Consider the following 21,137-nt stretch of genomic DNA (forward strand, 5'->3'; position numbering starts at 1 on the left):
AAGAATAGAAGAAAGGATTTCATCAGATGGCTAAGCTAAGAATAGAAAAGGAATGAATAACAAAGGCTTGTCTCTGACCGAGACAGTCTGGACAGGTGAACTGTGATTGGCCCTTAATTGGAAACAACCAGATGAGACCAATCACAGATTCCCCCTGTTGCATTCCACAGCAGCAGATAAGAATTGTTTACAGTTTGTTCCTGAGGCCTCTCAGCTTCTCAGGAGGGAAAAATCCTAAGGAAAGGATTTTTCATAAAACATGTCGGTGACACCCACCTGCACCAAGCAGCACAGGGTAACGGGATCACCTGCATGCACCTGGTGGGACAGAGGACCGGGGGTGATGGTGGAATTGGCGACGGGCACTGTGGGGACAGAGACAGGGCTGGCACATGGCAAGGAGGGATGGGGGTGCTGTGGGTGAGGTCACCACCAGCCCGAGGGTCCTGCTTGCCCAGGATGGTGACATTCAGGGGGACACTCTCAGCCACTCTGTTGCTGACACAGCACTGGTACTGGCCGCTGTCATTGTCCCCAGCATGGCACATCTCCAGGCAGGGGGCCGGTGCTCAGCAGTGCCCCCAAACTCCCCAGTGCCAGGAGAAGGACAGGGGACCTGTCCATGCAGCCACCGTGCAGCTCAGTGCCAGGCGGTCCCCGAATGCCACCTGGGCCCGGGGAGTCTGCACTGACAGGGACACCCCCAAGAGCGGGACCCCTGCGGGAGGTGGCAACACCAGGGGACAGTAGGGAAGAGGCATAGAAGAGGGGAAGTGGAACCCCACTGAGGAAAAGAGGGTGCAGAGATAGGAGGGGGGATTGGAACAGGACCCCAAGAAGGGATGGAATTGTTCAGGGAGGGGACACCTGGAGAGGAAGATGGGGAGACCCCAGGAAAGGTATGTAGACCAAGGGAGGGAATGGTGAGACCCGAGGACAATGGGGGGAGATCAGAGAGGGCTGTGGTTGAACCAGGGACAGATAAAGGGACCCCAGTAAGGAATGGGGGGACACAGAGGGTGACCCCAGCAGTAATGGGTGGAGGTGGAAAGAGATAACGGGGAAGATGAGGGTACCCACGTAGGGCTGGGGGATCTGGTGAGGTACCAGGGAAGGGTGGGAACCCGGCCAGTAATGGGGATCCCCAAACAGGGCAGGGGCACACGAGAAGGCTCTGGGGGGTGCTCCCCGTGCCCATCCCCGCACTCACAGCACACTGTGATGCGGAACCGGGCGCTACCTGTCTGCACAGCCCCGCCCCTCGGAGCGCATCTCGCAGATGTAATTCCCCGAGTGAGATACCCCCATGGCGGGCACCAGCAGCTGTGGGGACCCCTGCGGGCCTCCCACCTCCTGCCTGTCCTGGTAGAACACGTGCAGGAGGGGGACTCGGGGCCGCAGGGGGCTGGGGGTGCTGAGGCAGCTGAGAGTCAGGGGGGGACCTCCAGCACCGGCACCGTGAAGAGCTCTGGGAAGGAGAAGAAAAGGGGATTTGTGAGCCTGAGTCCCTGAGGAGGGGATGTGGGGGTATTGGGGTGGTGGCTGTGGGGGTGCTCACCGTGCACTCTCACTGGCGCCGAGAGCGCCAAAGGTGCCACCTTGGAGTCCACCCGGCCCTCTCAGCTGTAGCGGCTGCTGTGGTTCAGCTGCAGAGGGGACAGGGACAGCTCGGTCCCAAATGAGGGACCTCCCCACCTCCTTGTCCCCATGGTAGAATCGCACCCCAGTGACCGACATGTTCTCCCAGCACCAGCAGCGCAGTGTCACCGTGTCCTCCTCCAGCAGCTCCCACGTCGACACCTGCAGCACTAGTCGGGCTGCAGGACACAGGAGTCTTAGGACACCAGGCGCATTCAGTTTTCTCAAGGACCCACGAATTGGAACATATCCAGTGAACCAGGGGTTCTCAAATCCAGAACTGGGGTGCCTCCACTCTGAGATGCTCTGGGATGTCCCCGTGTGCAGGGGACAAGCTCTGGTCACACCAGGAGGGGACCCATGGAGTGGAGCCCATCCAGAGCCCTCGGGGTCCCCGTGGGTGCCAGGCTGGAGACAACCTAACCCCCCTCACCATTTGAGACAGTCACGGGGGGGCTGCTCCCAGTGCCAGGTCGGTCACACATGTAAGTGCCACTCTCGGTGACAGTGAAGTGGTCCTGTTTCTCCTGCCACTAGCGCCACCAATCCTTGTACCAGGTGGTGGCACCGGTACTCCCCGAGCCCTGGCAGGTCAGTGTCACCTGGTCCTACATCACTGCCCACCTCCAGGGGGGCTCCAGGAGAAGCTAGGTGGTCTGGGAACCTGCAGGTGACAGGGGACACCAGCCTGCCAGGGCCAGCATGGGGCTGGGGACAGCAGAGTGGGGCCATGGCATCCCTCAAGGACTGACCAGCGAGGCCAAGGGTCAGGGCTGGAAGGGAGAAGCACAGGGCTGGGTGAGGGTGGCATCACAGGGACATTGGCAGAGAGGGACTGGGTGTGGGGGTGTCCATAAATTGTCATAGTGTGGCAAGGATCCCTTGGGGACAGAGACACCTCAGCTAGCCCTTGCTCAATTTGGACATGGGGACACTGTGGACACCCAGAAATGGGGACTCCACAGCCACTCCGTGGTTGCAGCAGTCACCCCCACCAGCCCCATGATGCTTCCCCAAATCCCTGTTCCCCTGTACTTGTCCCCACTTTCCTGTCCCCACAGCCACCCCTCGGCCCTGGTCACCTCATGCTCTGGCTCTGCTGCCTTTTGGGACCTCAGGAGACCCTGCAGTCCCCCTGTGCCCCCTCCCTACTGGTCTCTGCCTCACCAGGGCCCATCCTGGGAGTGTCAGCCCCATGCCCAGGGCATTCACCCCTCAGGAGCAGCGCCACCTTCCTGGCCATCCCGGTGTCCCCAGCCATGTGGACTGACTGTCACTCGCTGCTGTGGCCACCACTCCCCTGGCTGGTGGCTCTTCGGATGAAGGGGAAGGAAGTGAGGTCACGTCTCGTCCCCATGCGTAGGTGGCCCTTTGTAGTGGCAGGGTGGGGATAGGATGAGGGCAGGGTGGGCACCTTGTGGGACATGGGGATGATGGTGGGACATGGTGGGGTCATGGTGTTGCCAGAATTTGGAGCCTGAGGTGGTGTAGGTAGGGAGCCGGGGGTGGGTGTCCAGGGGAATGGGGTGTCCAGGGATGGAGTGGACTCAGACTTGGGGATGAGGGTCCCAGAGCATTGTGGCCACCAGGGATCTGTATTATAGAGTGCTGGCCAAGGGACTGAGATGCCAGGGGAAAGGGGGGCCCTGTGAGAATGGGGTCTTAGGGGAATCAAGGCCCCCAAGGAAAGGGGGGTCCTAGGGACTGGAATGACCAGGATGGGGTTCCTTGGGGTTGGAGATCCTGGGAATTGCAGTCAAAGTATGGGGTCCTAGGGAAGGGGGAACAGAAGGAAATGGGATCTCACGGCTGGGGTCCCGAGGGAATGGGGGTGCCAGGATGGGAAGTGGGTGAGGGGGCACAGGGGTCACAGTTCCTTCACAGGGTGGCTCAGGTTTTGGAGTGACCCACGGCACAGCACTGCCCACATGGGGTGAGTGTTTCCTGGGCAGGTATCACATGGGGGTCCTCAGTAGCACTGCCTTTGTGCCCTCCTTGGCCCTTCCTATTTTCCTCCCTGTATTTCTCTTTTTTCCTTCTTTCCCTCACTTTTATGCCATATCCCTTCACCCCCGGTTCCTGGTAAAGCAACCCTGAGGAGCACCTGAGCAGGGAACAGGTCGGGGGACCCCAGGGGAGGGGGAAAATGGGGTGTAGGGGGTGCAGGGAAGAGTGGGGATGTTTTGGGCAATTGGGGTTTTAAGCTGTGCCCCCTCAACACTTTCAATTTCCTTTTCCTGGACAAGAAGGAAGAGGCCATTTGTGCTCAGTTTCAGATGGGAAAGGGGGGCAGCTCTGTCCTGGGGGGGCACATCCAGGGGTGCCCTGTCCTGGCAGGATCCTGTCCCAGGAGGTAATGCTTCCTGGAATAGGGGCACCTTTACCATGGGGTAGCAGTTCCAGAAATGTCCCTGCACATTCCTGGCCGGGTGCCTGTCCCAGGGGTGGCACATCCTGAGGGCCCCTGTCAATCCAAGGGTGGGGCCCAGCCGTAGCCCAGCCCCATTGCACAGGGATGGCCACTGCCCAGCCCTGCTCTGCCCAGCCCCAGGTGGCAGCCAGGACATCAGGGTCCCACCTGCCCCCTTGGCTTTGATTCTGGCAGCTTTAGAGCTGCTGCAGAGTTGAGAATTCTGTGGGGGAAAAGGCCTGCCTGTGGTTTGCTCAGCCCTGTAAGAAGCACAAACCCCAAAGGGAGCCCAAGCAGTGGCTCTGTGAGGGCCTTTGATGGTTTTCAGAGCAGCCCTGCAGGGCTGGCTGGAAACCACCCCTGCAGGGCCAGCTGTGGAGGAACCAGCCAGGAAATGTAGCAATTGATAATTTTGTCCCTGTCCCCAAGGGACTGAAAAAAACAGAAAATTACTGCAAAGACAACAACAATCTACTCAACCACATGACCTGGACACTTCTTCTTGAACAAAACCTGCAGCCCTTTAGAACCTTCCAGAAAGACTGTTTGGGCTCTGGATGTGCACACCCAAAGTGAGGGAAAAGTGTGGAAATATTGAGCAGGGGCTGCATATGAAGGGCCGGGGAACAGGGGTGTCATGGCAGAAGCAGGGAGTGGCCAGGCAGGGGAATTCAGGGCAGGCTGGAGTGGATTTACCAGGGAATCAGAGCCTGAGGCACACATGGGCATTTCCACAGATTCCTGTGCACCATCCCAAGGATGGACAGAGCTTCTCCCCTTCCTCCATGGGAAGCCAATCAAGTTTCAGGATGGGAATGAGAAAAATGGGGAGAGTTCCTAAAGATGGGGCAAGAAATGGCTTCCTTGGGGGCTGGGTTTCTGCCCAGCAGGCAGGGAACTATCCCATGGAGCTGCTGACACTCAGGGAGATTCCACACTCTGTGTCATCCACAAGTAAATGCTGCTGTGGGATGCACCAATGGGCTCCTAAGGGGAGCCAAACAGTCTCATTTAATTGTGATTTGTTTGTGTTTTTATTGTGAGGGACTTGTTCAGAAAGCAATGGATTCTCCAAACCAGAGCATTTTATATATTGTCAGTTTGATTTTTGCTGAGTTTGTACTTTTTGGAAATATAATGGTGTGGGAAAAATTTTTGCTTTTATTCTCCGGATGTATAATTTTGTCTCAACCAATTGGGCATCAAGTGTTGTCTGGAATGGCTGAGCCAAGAAATGGAGAGACCTGACCCAGGGGTGTGTGGGGCAGAGACACAGAGACTCCCAGGGCAACCCTGGGGTGCTGCAGGGTGGGGGCTGTGCTGGGATCTGGGTCACCCCAAAATCTGAGGCACCCTGGGAAGGAGCTGTGACCCCTTTGCCCATTCACCACCTGCAAATCCCTGGCACTACCCATTCCCCTGGGAACCCAACCATGGCACTCCCATTCCTTATATCCCTTCATCCTTGGGACACCCATCACAGTACTGACGCTCCCCAGGATCTGCATGGCCCAGGACCCCATTCCCAAGGAACCCTCTCCTGTTCACTCTATCCCCTGCAATCTACTTCCCCAGGACCTTGATTCTCCCAGGACCCCCATTCCCACGGGAAGCCCCATTCCCCAGCATCCCTATCCCATGACCCAAAATCCCTGGAGCCCACGTCCCCCTGGGACTCCCATCCCTGAGTCCCCCTAGCCCTGGGCACACCCATTCCCATGGCACCCCAACTCCCAGTGACTCCCCCTCCTCCCCCTGTCGTGGTTTGAGAGGAAGTGAGTTTTTTTGGGATGCTGTGGTCAGACCAATAGGTGTTCAGATTTTAATATTGGCACCTAGTTTGTCCACTGAGGGCATGGATATGCCTCTGAGAACACAGGCAGTTAAAAGCTGTGAACTCCCGGGGGAAGCTCTCTTGTGTTCTGGTCCTGGAAGAGAACAAACCTCCCCTGCCCAGCTCCGAGCTCAGCGGGGGAGGGGAGGCCATGTGGCCAGAGGATGTAGGCCAGGCCTGGGACAGAAGGGAGGAGGCCCCTGCGAGATGGAAGGGTGAAGGAAGGAGCACTGCGAGGCTTTGGGCAGCCACCCCACCCCCGCCGGAGGGAGAAAGAGGGAGAGAACCTGTGCATGTGATAGCAAGGCTGCTGGAGTGAAGGAGAAGGGGGGTGCCTGGCAGGGCAGCCTGCTGTGGGAGTTCATGGATGGGAAGGGCCTGGGACTTTTAACCCTTTTCTTGTGGATGATGGAAACCTTGCAAATGCTGATCCTCCTAGAGGTGATGGGATAGCAGGATAACAGGAGATGGGCAAGTGTGGTGCAAGTTGGTGCAAGTGAAAGAGGTTTGAGAGAAGCTGAGAAGAATCCTAGGTGGGAGGAGATGATGGAGTGGCCCTTTGGCTGGACTTTTCTTGTATAGCCATGGGCAGAACCACTTGTGTTCCTGTGACACCGAGACTGCGTTTAGGGGGAGGCAATGGCTCAGAGCCAGGAGAGTGCAGTGATGTGAAGGAGTGTGTGAACAGAGACAATGGGAGAGGAAGGTGGTGCCCTCCATTCTTCAGAGAAGAAGAGGAAGATGATCTCTGTTCTCGAGACCCCTCGGCCCCAGGGGGTTTAAATTTGGGGGGACACAGGTGTCCCAAAGGTGAGACTGTGCTCTTTTTGGAGCTGGAGAAAGCACCCTTAAAAGGAAAACCCTAGAAGCAGCTCTGGTCCATGTGCAGTGGTGAGAGCACTGGACATGGAAGGAAGATGTCATGATGGCAAATGTTCTCCAGGCGGTGCCATGCGTGACATGGAAACACGAGAGGTTTCAACTGTGTTTCCTGCAGAAGCCAATGGTGCAAGAGGAATTCTTCTCTTCTTGAGGAACTGAGAGTTGATTGTCTGAGGGGTGGTGATGGACTGAGAGTGAGTTATCTGAGGGGTGGCAAGTGAATTCAAAATCCAAGGTTTTGTCTTACTGTGATGTGTTGGAAATCTAGTGGGGGGAGGAGGAGGAAATGTGGAAGGTTTTCATCCTGTGTTCTGTGTGTTTCTTTTATAGTTGTAGCTTTATAAAGTTTTTTCCCTTTCATTCTTAAGCTGGAGCCTGCTCTGCTCTGTTTCTGATCACATCTCACAGTGGGAACCAGGAAAAGAGTATTTTCATGGGGGCACTGGCATTGTGCCAGGCTCAAACCTTGACACCCCCATTCCGCAGGGACCCCATCCCTGGGACCCCTCATTCCGCTAGACACCCATCCCTGGGTCCCTAAACACTCTGAGCTCCCCACTCCTGGGAACCCCATATCCCACCATGTCCCACCCAGCCTTGTCCCCGTCCTTTCCCCACCCTACCCACAGCCTGTCCCCAGCTTGTGGACAGGCTGTGGGTAGGGTGGGGAAAGGAGCCAGCTACGCATGAGGGTGAGACACGACCTCTCTTCCTTCCCCTTTGGCCAAAGAGCCAACAGCGAGGAGAGAGCCAACCCCAGGAGCGAATGACAGCCAGTCCACATGGCTGGGGACACTGGGATGGCCGGGAAGGTGGCGCTGCTCTTGTGGGATGAGTGCCCCAGGCATGGGCCTGACACCTGGGGATGGGGAGGGGAGGGGTCATAAGGGGGCTGTTGGGCCCCCTGAGGTGCCCAAGGCCAGCAGTGCCTGTCCCTGTTACCCACAGTAGACCTCGGTGGGACTGGGGATGTAGGGTGGGTTTGGGGACAGGAACAGGGGGCAGGAATTTAGGGATGGGAATGTGGGGACAGGAATGTGGGGACTGGCACCTTTGGGCTCAGGTAGCTCTGGGAAAAGGGACAAGGGAACTGGGATGCAGGGACAGAAGGAGACAAGAACGGTGAGGATGTGGCCAAGGGGATAGGATGATGGGGATGGGATCATGAGCTGGTGGAGATGACCTGGGCCACCATTGGCTGTATCCGTGGTGTTCTTGTGCCAGGGGTGCCCACAGTGTCCCCATATTGTGCCTCAGCCCAGGGTGGCCTCAGTGTCCCTATTCCCAAGGTGTCTGTGCGACACGGATGTGGTGCACAGGTGGCTGTGACACAGACATGGCCCCCTGCCTCAGCAAATCTTTTGGGGACCCCCCAGACACACTCTTTCCAACAAGAACTGCTGTTCCCATGGGGACAGTTTGGGGACAGCCCCCACGCCCTGAACCTTGTGTGCCACTGTCCCTGCAGTGCCACCGCAACCCAGACCTGTCCCTTCTCCCTTCCAGCCCAAACCCTCGGCCTCACTGCTGAGTCTTTGGGGGATGCTATGGCCCTACCCCGCTATCCCCAGCCCCGCACTGGCCCTGCCAGGCTGGTGTCCCCTGACACCCACAGGTGCCCAGACCACCCAGCTCCTCGTGGAGCCCCCCTGGAGGCCGGCGGTGCTGTTGGACCGGGTGACACTGACCTGCCAGGGCTCAGGGACCTCTGGTGCCACCACCTGGTACAGGGACGGGCAGTGCTGGGGGCAGGATGGACGCAATCACCTCACTGGCACCAAGACTGGCACCTACAAGAGTGATAAAGTTAGCACTGGGCATAGCCCCACCATGAATATCTCAGATGGTGAGGTGGGTTTGGGTGTCCCCAGCCTGGCTCCCACAGGGATCCCGAGTGCTCTGGGTGGGCTCCGCTCCATGGGTCACCTCCTGTGTGACCCGAGCCCGTCTGTCACAGACATGTTTTATGAAAAATCCTTTCCTTAGGATTTTTCCCTCCTGAGAAGCTGAGAGGCCTCAGGAACAAACTGTAAACAATTCTTATCTGCTGCTGTGGAATGCAACAGGGGGAATCTGTGATTGGTCTCATCTGGTTGTTTCCAATTAAGGGCCAATCACAGTTCACCTGTGCAGACTGTCTCGGTCAGAGACAAGCCTTTGTTATTGATTCCTTTTCTATTCTTAGCTTAGCCTTTTGATGAAATCCCTTCTTCTGTTCTTTTAGTATAGTTTTAATATATTATCTATCATAAAATAATAAATCAAGCTTTCTGATACATGGAGTCAACTTTCTCGTCTCTTCCCTCATCCTGGGACCCGTGTGGACAATACTACAGCCCATCCCCTGCTCTGGGGACATCTCAGTGCATCCCAATGTGCAGGAACCCCAGGGCTGAATTTGGAGAACCCCTGGTGTGCTGGGTGTGACCCTATGTGGGGTCCCACTGCCATCGGGTGTGACAAGACCCCTCTGTCCCCCAGACAATCTGGTGCTGCAGGTGCCAGCATGGGTGCTGCTGGAGGGGGACATGGTGACACTGTGTTGCCAGTCCAGTGGAACAGCCCGGTCACCTCAGTGTCCTTTTACTGCGAGGGGAAGGAACTGGGGGCAGTCCGTGGTGGGACCTAGCTGTCCCTGTCCCCTCTGCAGCTGTACCACAGCAGCAACTACAGCTGCAGAGGCTGGGTGAGGTCCTGGGTGCGGAAGTACTCAGCACCAGTGACAGTGAAAATGCATCCCAGAGCATCCCAGTGTGGGAGGAGCCCCATGTTGGAAGTGTGAACCCCTGGTGATTTGGGTGTGACCCAATGGGGTAATCCCCATGAAAATGGGACCCCCGGTGTGACAGGACTCCTGTGTTCCACAGCCCGGTTAGAGCTGCAGGTGCCAGTATGGGAGCTGCTGGATGGGGACACGGTGACACTGCGCTGCCGGAGTTGGCAGGACAGGCCAGTCACCGAGGTACGATTCTTCCATGGGGACAAGGAGGTGGGGAGGTCCCTCAATGGGGCCGAGCTGTCCCTGTCCCCTCTGCAGCTGAACCACAGCAGCCGCTACAGCTGCGGGGGCTGGGTGGGCTCTGAAGTGTCACTGTGGGTATAGTCGGCACCAGTGACAGTGCACGGTGAGCACTCCACGGTTGGAACTCCAATCTCCTGACACCCCCAAAGCCCCTTCCCACCAAACTCGGAGTCACAGTCCTCACCTCCCCTCTTCTTCCCAGAGCTCTTCTCAGTGCCTGTGCTGGAGGGTCCCCCCAAGCCCACCCTTGTGTCCCCCCTGAATCTCAGCTGCCTCAGCACCCCCAACCTGCTGCAGCACCGAGCCCCCCCTCCTGCACATGTTCTACCAGGATGGGCAGGTGGTGGGGGGCCCACAGGTGTCCCTGCATCTGCTGGTGCCCGCCGTGTGAGTCTCCCACTCAGGGAATTACAGCTGCCAGGTGCGCTCCGAAGAGGGGGCCGTGTGGAAGAGCAGCGCCCAGCTCTGTGTCACGGTGGGCAGTGAGTGTGGGGATGGGCATGGGGAGCCACCCGTGACCCCCTGGATCCCCTGCCTGGGTACCTCCATGTCCCCCAGACACCTTTCTTGTGTCCCCCGCCTCTGCCCTGTTTCCCCTCACCCCTCTGTGGTGTGACCCCATCCCCGACATCCCCCACCACACCCATCCCCCCGTCCTTATCCCCCCACACCGGCTGCCAGCCCCTCCCTGTGGCCTCAGCCCGTTCTGTGTCCCCACAGTGCCCGTGGCCAATTCCACCATCACCCCCGGTCCCCTGCCACACACCAGGTGCGTGCAGGTGACAACGTGACTCTGCGCTGCTCGGTGCAGGTGGGTTCAGCCCCTGTCACCTTCACCTGGCTGCACGATGGGCAGGAAGTGGCCCAGGGTCCCCTCCTGGAGTCTGGGGACATCGATGTGGGACAATCAGGCACCTACCAGTGCGTGGTCACCAACCAGCTGGAACAGGATGGGCGCCGTGTGCTCTGGTCACTCAGCCCCAAGCTGGCCCTGGAGTTGACACCTTGATCACCCTGGGACACAGGTGGGGTCACACAGGGTCACTGGGTGTTTAGGACCCCCAGGGTTCACAGTGACCCTGATGTGTCCCCTCTGTCCCCAGCAGTGGCTGTGAATGTCAGCAGGACCCTCCTGTTCCTGCTCCTGCTCCTGGCTGTCATTGGGGGCTGTCACTGGTGGCACTGTGTGGGTGGGTGACAACGGGGGGCAATGGGGGTCCTGGAGTGAGGGGAAGCCCCCAGAGTTGGGGCAGAGATCAGTAGCACCCAGAGACTCTGAGCTGGGGGAAACTGAGCCTGCAGTGACTTCAGCTGGGGGTCCTGGGGGATCTGGGGGGAGTTTCGAGGGTCTTGGTTGTGCTCCAGGTCCATCCCTGGGTGGGCTTTGAGGAACATTGGGTTGGCACAGGGAACTCCTGGAGGGTTTGGGAATCTCCTTGAGGGATGTGCAGGGATGTTGGGGGATCTTTTCTGGCATCCTGTGGGAGTTTGGGGGTCCCCCTCCCTGCCAGACTTGAGGTTCTGGGGGCTCAGTGAATGGCAGACATCAGGGGGGGTTGGGGGCCCTGTGGTGTTGCAGAAGTTCTTGGGGGTTCAGAGGTGCTCAGAAAGTCCGGGGGAAATCAGAGGTTCAGTAGGAACTGGGGCTGCAGTGGGGATTTGGGAATCCTGTGGGTGGTTGGGGATGCTGAGGTCCCAGGAAGGTTCAGGGGTCCCAGTGTCCCCACAGTCACCCCTTCCCCTTTTCCTTGCAGCCACCAGGAAGTCCCAGGAGAGGAGAGTGGGGGGCTTGGGCTGGGACTTCCCTTTCCACCTCTCCAGGCACCACCCAGACCCCCCCCAAATCCCCACAGGACCCCCCCGGAGAAGGGGGACAGTGCTGGACCCCCATGTCATGGGCACCGACTGGGCCAGGGGTGACTACAGGGTGGGGGGGGGGGATGGGACAGGGACACGTCACCCACAGGTGTCACCTCCCACCTAGGTCCCAATAACCAGTGTCACTCTCAGAGCCCCCATGAGATGTCCCCCATCCCTGTCCCACCTCTGGATCCGCAGGAGACCAACGCGGAACTGTCAGGGTCCTGCAAGGGACAGTTGGACCCCCGTGACTACGATGATATGCTGTGACACTGGATGCACTGGGGGCACAGGTGGACATTGATTCCCCTCAGGGGTCCCTTCTTCCTCTTCACAGCATCCCACAGGGCTCCTCATTCCCCCTCCCAGTGCTGGGGGAGCACACAACCCTTTTCCCTCTTATTGGGCCCAAAAATCAGCTTTTTGATTAAACTGGGTAATAAACAAAGCTCACTCTTAAAAATTTGTAAATGTTTAATAACAAATAAAAGGGTCAGTAAGCAGTGGGCTGGGTGCTTGGCAACTGCCAGAGGCACACGGTTAACTACAACAGTTCTTTTTATATACCTTTTCATTGTATTGGTTAAATACATACTCAGGAGGGTTATACACACTCAAACCTTCTTTCCAGTTTACATGTTCCAGTAATCCTTTGGTTGATTTGACCCTTGATTAATTTTCATAAAGTACATGCCATCCTGCAGAGTAAATTTATGTATTATATTTCCTCACAAGGCCCCCCTGTTCTGTGGTTTGACAGTTCTTGATAAACAAAGGGTCAGTGGTAAATCCCTCTTTGCATTCTTTCTTTTGATGTTTATTTACTTGCTTCTTTTCAATGTGTTCTTCTCATACAGATGAGATCCTCCACCAGTACATTAAATCAACATTGGCTATTTCACAAAATTGTCTGAGTTATTCTCACCATTGTCACTTAGTTACACAAATAAAGGCATTAGCTACTTCTGCAACAGCTAATGTTGTAATACACAGCACATTGTCTCTATCTTGATTTTAGGGAGAGCCTAAACTATAATGTATTTATCACACTAAAATATATATTCTTCACAGGGATTACGGTAAAAAGGCTCACAAATTGTAGTGTATCAAAAGCTGTTAAAAAGATTACAAACTGTAATTAACCAAAATAATTTGGAAAAACCAGGAGAATAGTGAAAGCCAATGACTGCATAGTTGTTCATAAGAGAGGGAAGGTGTATTGAAGGGTTTGACTTCTCCTTATCCTGTTCTGATTTGTCAGCAATAAATTCAATTCATATGTCTAAATACGAGGCAGTTTTACCCGTGACAGTGTTTGACGAATGATCTCTCCTGCTCCTTGTCTCAACCCAGGAACCCTTTGCTCAATTTTCTCTCCCCATCCAGGTGTGGAGGGCAGTGAGAGAGCGGCTGTGGGGAGTGTGGGGCATCCAGGCACTGTCCATCCACGGCAAGGCATGGAGGAGGAGGAGGGTCCAGGTCAGGTTGTTGAGCAGATTGGTGTGGGATTTGCAGTAGTTCTGGGGCTCTCTCAGTCCCTTACCAAGGGGAGCAAAATGATCAATTACTGCATTTCTGGACTGGTTCCCTCACAGCTGCCCGTGCAGGGGGGATTTCCAGCCAGCCCTGCTCTGAAAACCATCAAAGGTCCTCGCAAAGCCACTGCTTGGGCTCTCATTGGTGTTCGTGCTTCTTGCAGAGCTGAGCAAACCACAGGCAGGCCTTTTTCCCCCACAGAATTCCCACCTCTGCAGCAGCTCTAAAGCTGCCAGAATCAAAGCCAAGAGGGCAGGGGGGACCCTGAGGTCCTGGCTGCCACCTGGGGCTGGCCAGAGAAGGGCTGGCCAGTGACCATCCCTGTGCAATGGGGCTGGGCCATGGCTGGGCCCCCCCCTTGCATTGACAGGGGTCTCCAGGATATGCCACCCCTGGAACAGGCACTCAGTGAGGAATGTGCAGGGACATTTCTGGAACTGCCACACCCAGGACAGGACCCCCTCATGCCAGGATGTGTCACCCCCTGAGAGAGGATTCCCCCAGGAAGGACACCCCTGGATGTGCCACACCAGGACAGAGCTGCCCCCCTTTTCCATCTGAAACTGAGCACAAACAGCCTCTTCCTTCTTGTCCAGGAAAAAGAAAGTGAAAGTCTTGAGGGTGCACAGCCCAACACCTCCATTCCCCACTGCCTCCCCAGCCTAACCTGCACCCCCTACTCCCCATTTTCCCCCTCCCCTGGGGTCCCCACAACCCCTTCCCTGTTCAGGTGCTCCCTGCAATTGCTGAGTCAGGAACCAGGGGTGAGGGCACATGGCACAAAAGTGAGGAAAAGAAGGAAAATGAGACAAAAAAGTCAAGGACAGGGGAGGGCACAGAAGCAGAGTTACCCAGGACCCCCATGTGATACCTGCCCCGGAAACGAGCACGCCAGGGGGCCTGTGCTGGCTCTGGGTCACCCAAAATTGGAGAAACTCAGGGAAGGAGGTCAGACCCACTGGACCCCAGCCACTGACCATCCCTGGCACTCCCATTCCCCTGGTACCACAACCATGGGACTCCCACTGCCTTGGTCTCTCCTCCATGGCAACCCCCATCCCAGGACTGCCATTGCCCAGCACCATCATTTCCTTGGTCCCATCCCATTGGCTACTTTTTCCCCCAGAACCCCTATTCCCGAGGGTTGCCTTTTTCGCCCTGCACCCCCAACCCTGGCAGCCACAACCACAATCACTGGGGACCATGTTCCCACAGCACCCCCATCCGTGAATCCCCCAAGACATGGAGCCCCCAATATCCCTGGACCCCCATTCTCCTGGACACCCATCCTTGGTTCCCCATATCCACTGAGCCCCCCACTCCTGGCACCACCATGTCCCACCTTGTCCCCAGATCATCCCATCATGTCTCCCCAACTTGTGGCCACCCAGCCCCCACCAAGGGCCACCTACACATGAGAGTGAGACATGACCTCTCTTCCTTCCCCTTCATCCGAAGAGCCGCCAGCCAGGGCAGCGGAGGCCACAGCAGCAAGTGACAGCCAGTCCACATGGCTGGGGACACTGGGATGGCCGGGAAGGTGGCGCTGCTCTTGTGGGGTGAGTGCCCAGGGCATGGGCCTGACACCCTGGGGATGAGGAGGGGAAGAGGCACAGGGAAGCTGCAGGGTCCCCTGAGGTCCCCAATGTCACCAGAACCAGTCCCTGTTACCCACAGTAGACCTTGGTGGGACTGGGGATGTAGGGTGACTTTGGGGACAGGAAGGGGGCAGGAATTTAGGGATGGGAATGTGGGGACAGGAATGTGGGGACTGGCACCTTTGGGCTCAGGTAGCTCTGGGGAAAAGGGACAAGGGAACTGGGATGCAGGGACAGAAGGGAATAAGAACAGTGAGGATGTGGCCAAGGGGATGAAATCATAGGGATGGGATCATGAGCTGGTGGAGGTGACCTGGGCCAGCCTGGGCTGTGTCCATGGTGTCCTCATGGCCGGGGTGTCCACAGTGTCCCCATGATCTTCCTCAGCCCAGGGTGGCCTCAGTATCCCTGTTGCCAAGGTGTCTGTGCCACACAGATGTGATGCAAGAGTGGCTGTGACACAGACATGGCCCCCTGACTATCCAAATCTTTTGGGGACCACTTAGACACACTTTCCAACAAGAACTGCTGTCCCCATGGGGACAGTTTGAGGACAGCCCCCACACTCTGTACCCCGTGTGCTGCTGTCCCTGCAGTGCCACGCCCACTGAGCCCTCTCCCTTCTCCCTTCTAGCCCAGACCTTCAGCCTCACTTGTGAGCCCTGGGGGGATACTATGGTCCCATCCCGCTGTCCCCAGCCCACGCTGGCCCTGGCAGGCTGGTGTCCCCTGTCACCCACAAGTGCCCAGACCACTCAACTCCTCGTGGAGCCACCCTGGAGGCCAGCAATGCTGTTGGACCAGGCGACACTGACCTGCCAGGGCTTGGGCACTGCTGGTGCCACCATCTGGTAAAAGGACAGGTGGCCCTGGGGCCATCAGGGACGCAACCACATCACTGTCACCAAGACTGGCACCTATAAGTGTGACAGACCTGACACAGGGCACAGCCCCCCTCTGAGAGTCTTAATTGGTGAGGGGGCATTGTATGTCCCCAGCCTGGCACTCACGGGGACCCCAAGGGCTCTGGGTGGGCTCTGCTCCATGGGTCACCTCCTGGTGTGAGCAGAGCCTGTCCCCTGCTCTGGGGACATCCCAGAGCATCCCAGTACAGGGAGACTTCTCTCTCACATTGGGTGGCCCCCAGTGACTCCTGGTGCCATCATGACCCTCCTGATAGCCCTGGTGTGACAGGTCCCCTCTATCCTCCAGACTGGCTGGTGCTGCAGGTGCTGGCACAGGTGCTGCTGGAAGGAGACACAGTGACACTGTGCTTCCGGTGCAGGGACAACAAACGGCTCATGGACATGTACTTCAACCATGAAGAGAAGTATCTGGGGGGGCCCTAAGATGGGACTGAGCTGTCCCCCTGCAGCTGCACCACAGTGGCTACTACCGCTGCGAGGGCTGGGTGGCATCACATTAGAGTGAGTCGAAGCAGGTGACAATGACAGTGCAAAGTGAGTGCAGGGATGGGGACAGGGAAGACTGAAATCCTCCGAGGGTTTCCCCACCACTTCCTAAACCCTTCATCCCTCCTTTTACTCCTCCCTGGGTCACCCAAAATTGCCCAAGTCCCTCTTGGTTTCCTCCATGAGTGCCCAGCTCCCCCTGCAGATCACTCATCCCTTTCTTTGTCCTCCCCAGCCCTCCCTGCATTCCCCACTCCTTCCAAGGTCCCTACTCCATCCTCTGGTCTCCCTTCCTTCCCTGGGTCCTCCCACCCATCTCTAAACCCCAAATCATTCCCTGAGTCTCCTCAGTCTCTCATGTGGTTCTCCGTCCCTGCCTGGGTCTCTCCCCCTTTCCATGGGGTCTCACCGTTGTCCCCAGATCCCACCATGCCTCCCAGGGTGCCCTCCTGCTCCCTGGGATCCTCTCTGCATCCCTCCAATCTCCCTCTTTCCCCTCCCATGTCCCCCTGCTCCTCCTGGGTCCCCAATCCTTCCTATGTCCCCCTGCAGGGGTCCCACCATCAGGGGTGTCCCTGTCAGTGCAGCCCCCCGGGGGACAGGCGACACTTGGGGACCACCTGGTGCTGAGCTGCACGGTGGCCAAGGGGGCAGGTGCCCTGTCCTTCTCCTGGCACCAGGAGGACTTGGGGGCACTGCTAGGCTCCGGCTCCCGCCTGGAGCTGCACCACCTTGGGGACACTGACATCAGTCAGTACCAGTGCCGGCTCACAGACGGGGACAGCGTGGCGGAGAGTGACCCCCTGAATGTCACCATCCTGGGTGAGCAGGACCCTCGGGCTGAGGGTGACCCCACCCACGGCACCCCCATCCCACCTGGCCATGTGCCAACCATATCTGTGTCCCCACAGTACCCGTGGCCAATTCCACTATCACTCTCAGTCCCCTGCCACACCAGGTGTATGCAGGTGACCCCGTGACCCTGCACTGCTCAGTGCAGGTGGGCTCAGCCCCTGTCACCTTCACCTGGATGTACAATGGGCAGGAGGTGGCCCGGGTTCCCTCCTGGAGCTCAGGGGACATCAATGTGGGACATTCGGGCACCTACCAGTGCTTGGCCAACAACCAGCTGGGACAGGACAGGCACCACGTGTTCCGGGCACTCAGCCCATAGCTGGCACTGATGGTGACACCTGGGGTCACATGGGGTCACCGGGTTGTTCAGGACCCCCAGGGTTTACAGGGACCCTGATATGTCCCCTCTGTCCCCAGCAGTGGCTGTGAATGTCAGCAGGACCCTCCTGTTCCTGCTCCTGCTCCTGGCTGTCATTGGGGGCTGTCACTGGTGGCACCACCGGGATGGGTGACAATGCGGGGTGGGGGGGAATGGGGGTCCTGGAGTGAGGGGAAGCCCCCAGAGTGGAGGCAGATATCAGCAGCACCCAGGGCCCCTGAGCTGAGGGAAACTGAGCCCACAGTTACCTTCGGCTGGGGGTCCTGGGGGATTTGGGGGGAATTTGGAGGGTCTTGGTTGGGCTCCAGGGCTATTCCTTGGTGGGCTTTGAGGAACATTGGGGTGGCACAGGGAGCTCTTGGAGGGTGTGGGGATCTCCTGGAGGTCTGTGTGCATGGATGTTGGGGGATCTTTTTGGGATCCTGGGGGCATGTGGGGGTTTCCCTCTCTGCCAGACTTGGGGTTCTAGAGGCTCAGAGAATGGCAGACACCCAGGGGGCTTGAGGGCCCTGCGGTGGTGCAGAAGTTCTGGGGGGTTCAGGGGTGCTCGGAGTGTCCGGGGGGAATTAGGCATCCAGTGGAAATTGGGGCTGCAGTGGGGACTTGGGGGTCCCATGGGTGGCTGGGGATGCCAAGGCCCCAGGCAGGTTAGGGGCTCCCAGGGTCCCCACAGTCACCCCCTCCCCTTTTCCTTGCAGGTGCCAGGATGCCCCAGGACCGGTGAGTGGACTGCTCATGCTGGGATTCCCCTTCCCCCCTCTCCAGACCCCCCCCTTATCCCCACAGGACCCCCCCGGGGGAGGGGGCGGTATTGGACCCTGACATCGTGGGCACCGAGTGGGCTGGGATGAGTATGGGGAGGGACAGGGACATGTCACCCACGGGTGTCACCCCCCACCCAGGTCCCCACAACCAGTGTCACTCTCAGGACCCCCACGGGTGTCCCCCAGCCCTGCCCCACCTTGGGATCTAGAAGTGACCAATACGGAGCTGTCGGGACCCTGCGAGGGACAGCGAGACTCCCGTGACTACGATGACATGCTGTGACACTGGGGGCACTGGGGGGCACTGGGGGGGCATCGATTCCCCTTAGGGGTCTCTTCTTCCTCCTTACAGCACCCCACAGGGCTCTTCATTCCCCCTCCCAGTGCCAGGGGGGCACACTACCCTTTTCCTTCTTATTGTACACAAAATGACACTTTTTGATTAAACTGTGTGAGAAACAAGGCTCACTCATTAAAATTTGTAAATGTTTAATGTAGTATATGATAGAGATAATTAATGCTTTGTAACTGTATAAAAATTATAAGATCCAGCCATGCCTCTGACCCCCATGGCCAGAAGCAGGGCCTTCTTTCTATTCAAAGATTTCCCGGACTCGGACTCTCCCAGATAAAATCATGCCTGTAAACGAATGAATGAGTCTTTCTTGGGCAATAAGTAGCCCAAGAAGGCTACTCCCAAGAATGTCTGAAACATTCAAAGGACTGCACCTGGAAGAGATTACATGGAGGACCAGTACCATTCTGGTTACAAGTGAAAAGAAGACTATTTCAAAGAGCTCAGACAGCCATCCGAACCTATGGACCAACTTTTGCATGGATATGAATCTGTATAGTCCCCATTATACATATGAAGTGATGTACAGAAATCTTATGTCATTTCTGCTTCAGGCCGAATAAACTGTATATAAACTGGCTACCTGAAGCAGTCGGGGTGAACCACTGGGGAGATGCTGACACTATGTCCATCTGAACCAGGTTCACCCAGCGTCAAAGTCCTGGGCTTACGCTGTCTTGGCTGTGGCGGTTTTATAATATTCTATCTGGTTGTCCATCTAATAAATTTATAAAACTTTTTATAAATTTGGCTGCTGATTTGATAATTTACAACATTTAATAACATATAAAACGGACAGTAAACAGCCTGCTGGGTGCTTGGCAACTGCCAGAGGCACACAGTTAACGACAACAATTTTTCTTTTACACCTTTTCATTGTATTGGTTAAATACATACTCAGGAGGGTGATACATATTCAAACAATCTTTCCAGTTTACATGTTCTGGAAATCCTTTGGTTGGTTTGATCCTTGATTAATTTTCATAAAGTACATGCCATACTGCAGATTAAATTTAAATATTTTATGTCCTCACAAGGCCCTCCTGTTCTGTGCTCTGACAGTTCTTCATAAACAAAGGGTCAGTGGTAAATTCCTCTTTGCATCCTTTCTTTTGATGTTTATTTACTTGCTACTTTTCAATGTGTTCTTCTCATACAGATGAGATCCTCCACCAGTACATTAAATCAATATCAGCTATTTCACAAAATTGTCTGAGTTATTCTCACCATGGTCCCTTAGTTAGACAAATAAAGGCATTAGCTACTTCTGCAACAGATAATGTTACAATACCCAGCACATTGTCTCTATCTTGACATTTTGAGAGAGCCTAAACTATAGTATATTTATCACACTAAAATATATATTCTACACAGGGATTAGGGTAAAAAGTCTGACAAATTGTAGTGTATCAAAAGCTGTTAAAAAGAGATTACAAACTGTATTATACCAAAATAATTCACGAAAACCAATAGAATAGTGAAAGCCAATGACTGCACAGTCATGAAAAACAGGGGGAAGGTGCATTAAAGAGTTTATTTGCCTTCTCCTTACCCTGCTCGGATTTTGTCAGCAATAAATTTAATTCATATCTCTAATTCCAAGGCAGTTTTACCTGTGACAGGATTTGATGAATGATCTCTCCTGCTCCTTGTCTCAATCCAGGAACCCTTTGCTCAATTTTCTCTCCCCATTCAGGTGTGGAGGGCAGTGAGATAGTGGCTGTGGTGGGTGCAGGGCATCTGGGCACTGTCCATCCACAACAAGGCATGGAGGAAGAGGTGGGTCCAGGTCAGGTTGTTGAACAGATTGGTGTGGGATCTGCAGTAGTTCTGGGGCTCCCTCAGTCCCATACCAAGAGGAACAAAAGATCAATTGCTGCATTTCTGGACTGGTTCCACCACAGCTGACCCTACAGGAGGGGTTTCCAGCCAGCCCTGCTCTGAAAACCATCAAAACCAAACTGTCATATTTTGCATTGCCCAATTAAGATAATCTTTTTTCAATTGTAAATAGATAACTGCAAATTCTTGACCTGCCAAACCTAACAGTCTTGTTCTGGCCTTAATTACAATTTGTGCTATCATCTCTAAAACTGTGAAGATAGTCTTTGGAAACCCATAGGGAAGAAAAATCCATTCTATTACCAACAAAGGATCTCTCTCAGAAGGGTCCCACTGAAAAATGAGACCAAAAAGTTGCATTTTTTCTCCTAAAATTGCAAAAAAGAAAGGCTTCTCTGGAATACAGTGATGAGCTTGTCGTCTTTGGAGAGCTTCCATGGCCTTAACAAGGGCTGCACAAGCTTCAGGTGTCAGAGTTCGAGGAGAGTTGATGTCGCAACATCCTTTCAGCCAATCGAAAAGAGGACTCAGTTCATCGTTGGTAATTCCCAAAACAGGTCTGACCCAATTGATTTCTCCTAGAAGCTGTTGTAAGTCTTGCAGATTGTTGACACTGGTCCGGAGCTGTATCTTCTGCAGTGTAATTGTTTTTTAGGTCATCTTCCATCCCAGATACTTCCAGGGTGGAACTTCTTGGATTTTTGTTGTAGAAATTTCAAGTCCAGCATTTTGGATTTCAGCAACAGCACT

The 21,137-nt window shown here is 55.7% G+C and overlaps 1 protein-coding gene across 2 annotated transcripts in view; it reads left to right on the top strand.

The window, feature by feature from the left end:
- Positions 1 to 21,137, top strand: part of LOC132340336 (Fc receptor-like protein 3) — a 377,484-nt gene that overhangs the window by 308,863 nt on the left and 47,484 nt on the right. Inside the window, exon 2 of one of the 2 annotated variants that reach the window (XM_059871261.1) lies at positions 8,271 to 8,290. The exons of the other annotated variant lie outside the window; for it this stretch is intronic. Coding sequence (XP_059727244.1) covers positions 8,271 to 8,290 — 20 coding nt within the window. The remainder of the gene's footprint in view (positions 1 to 8,270; positions 8,291 to 21,137) is intronic. 2 annotated transcript variants of the gene reach the window in all.

The sequence above is a fragment of the Haemorhous mexicanus genome, chromosome 31 (assembly GCF_027477595.1).
Source record: "Haemorhous mexicanus isolate bHaeMex1 chromosome 31, bHaeMex1.pri, whole genome shotgun sequence".
Lineage (NCBI taxonomy): Eukaryota > Metazoa > Chordata > Aves > Passeriformes > Fringillidae > Haemorhous > Haemorhous mexicanus.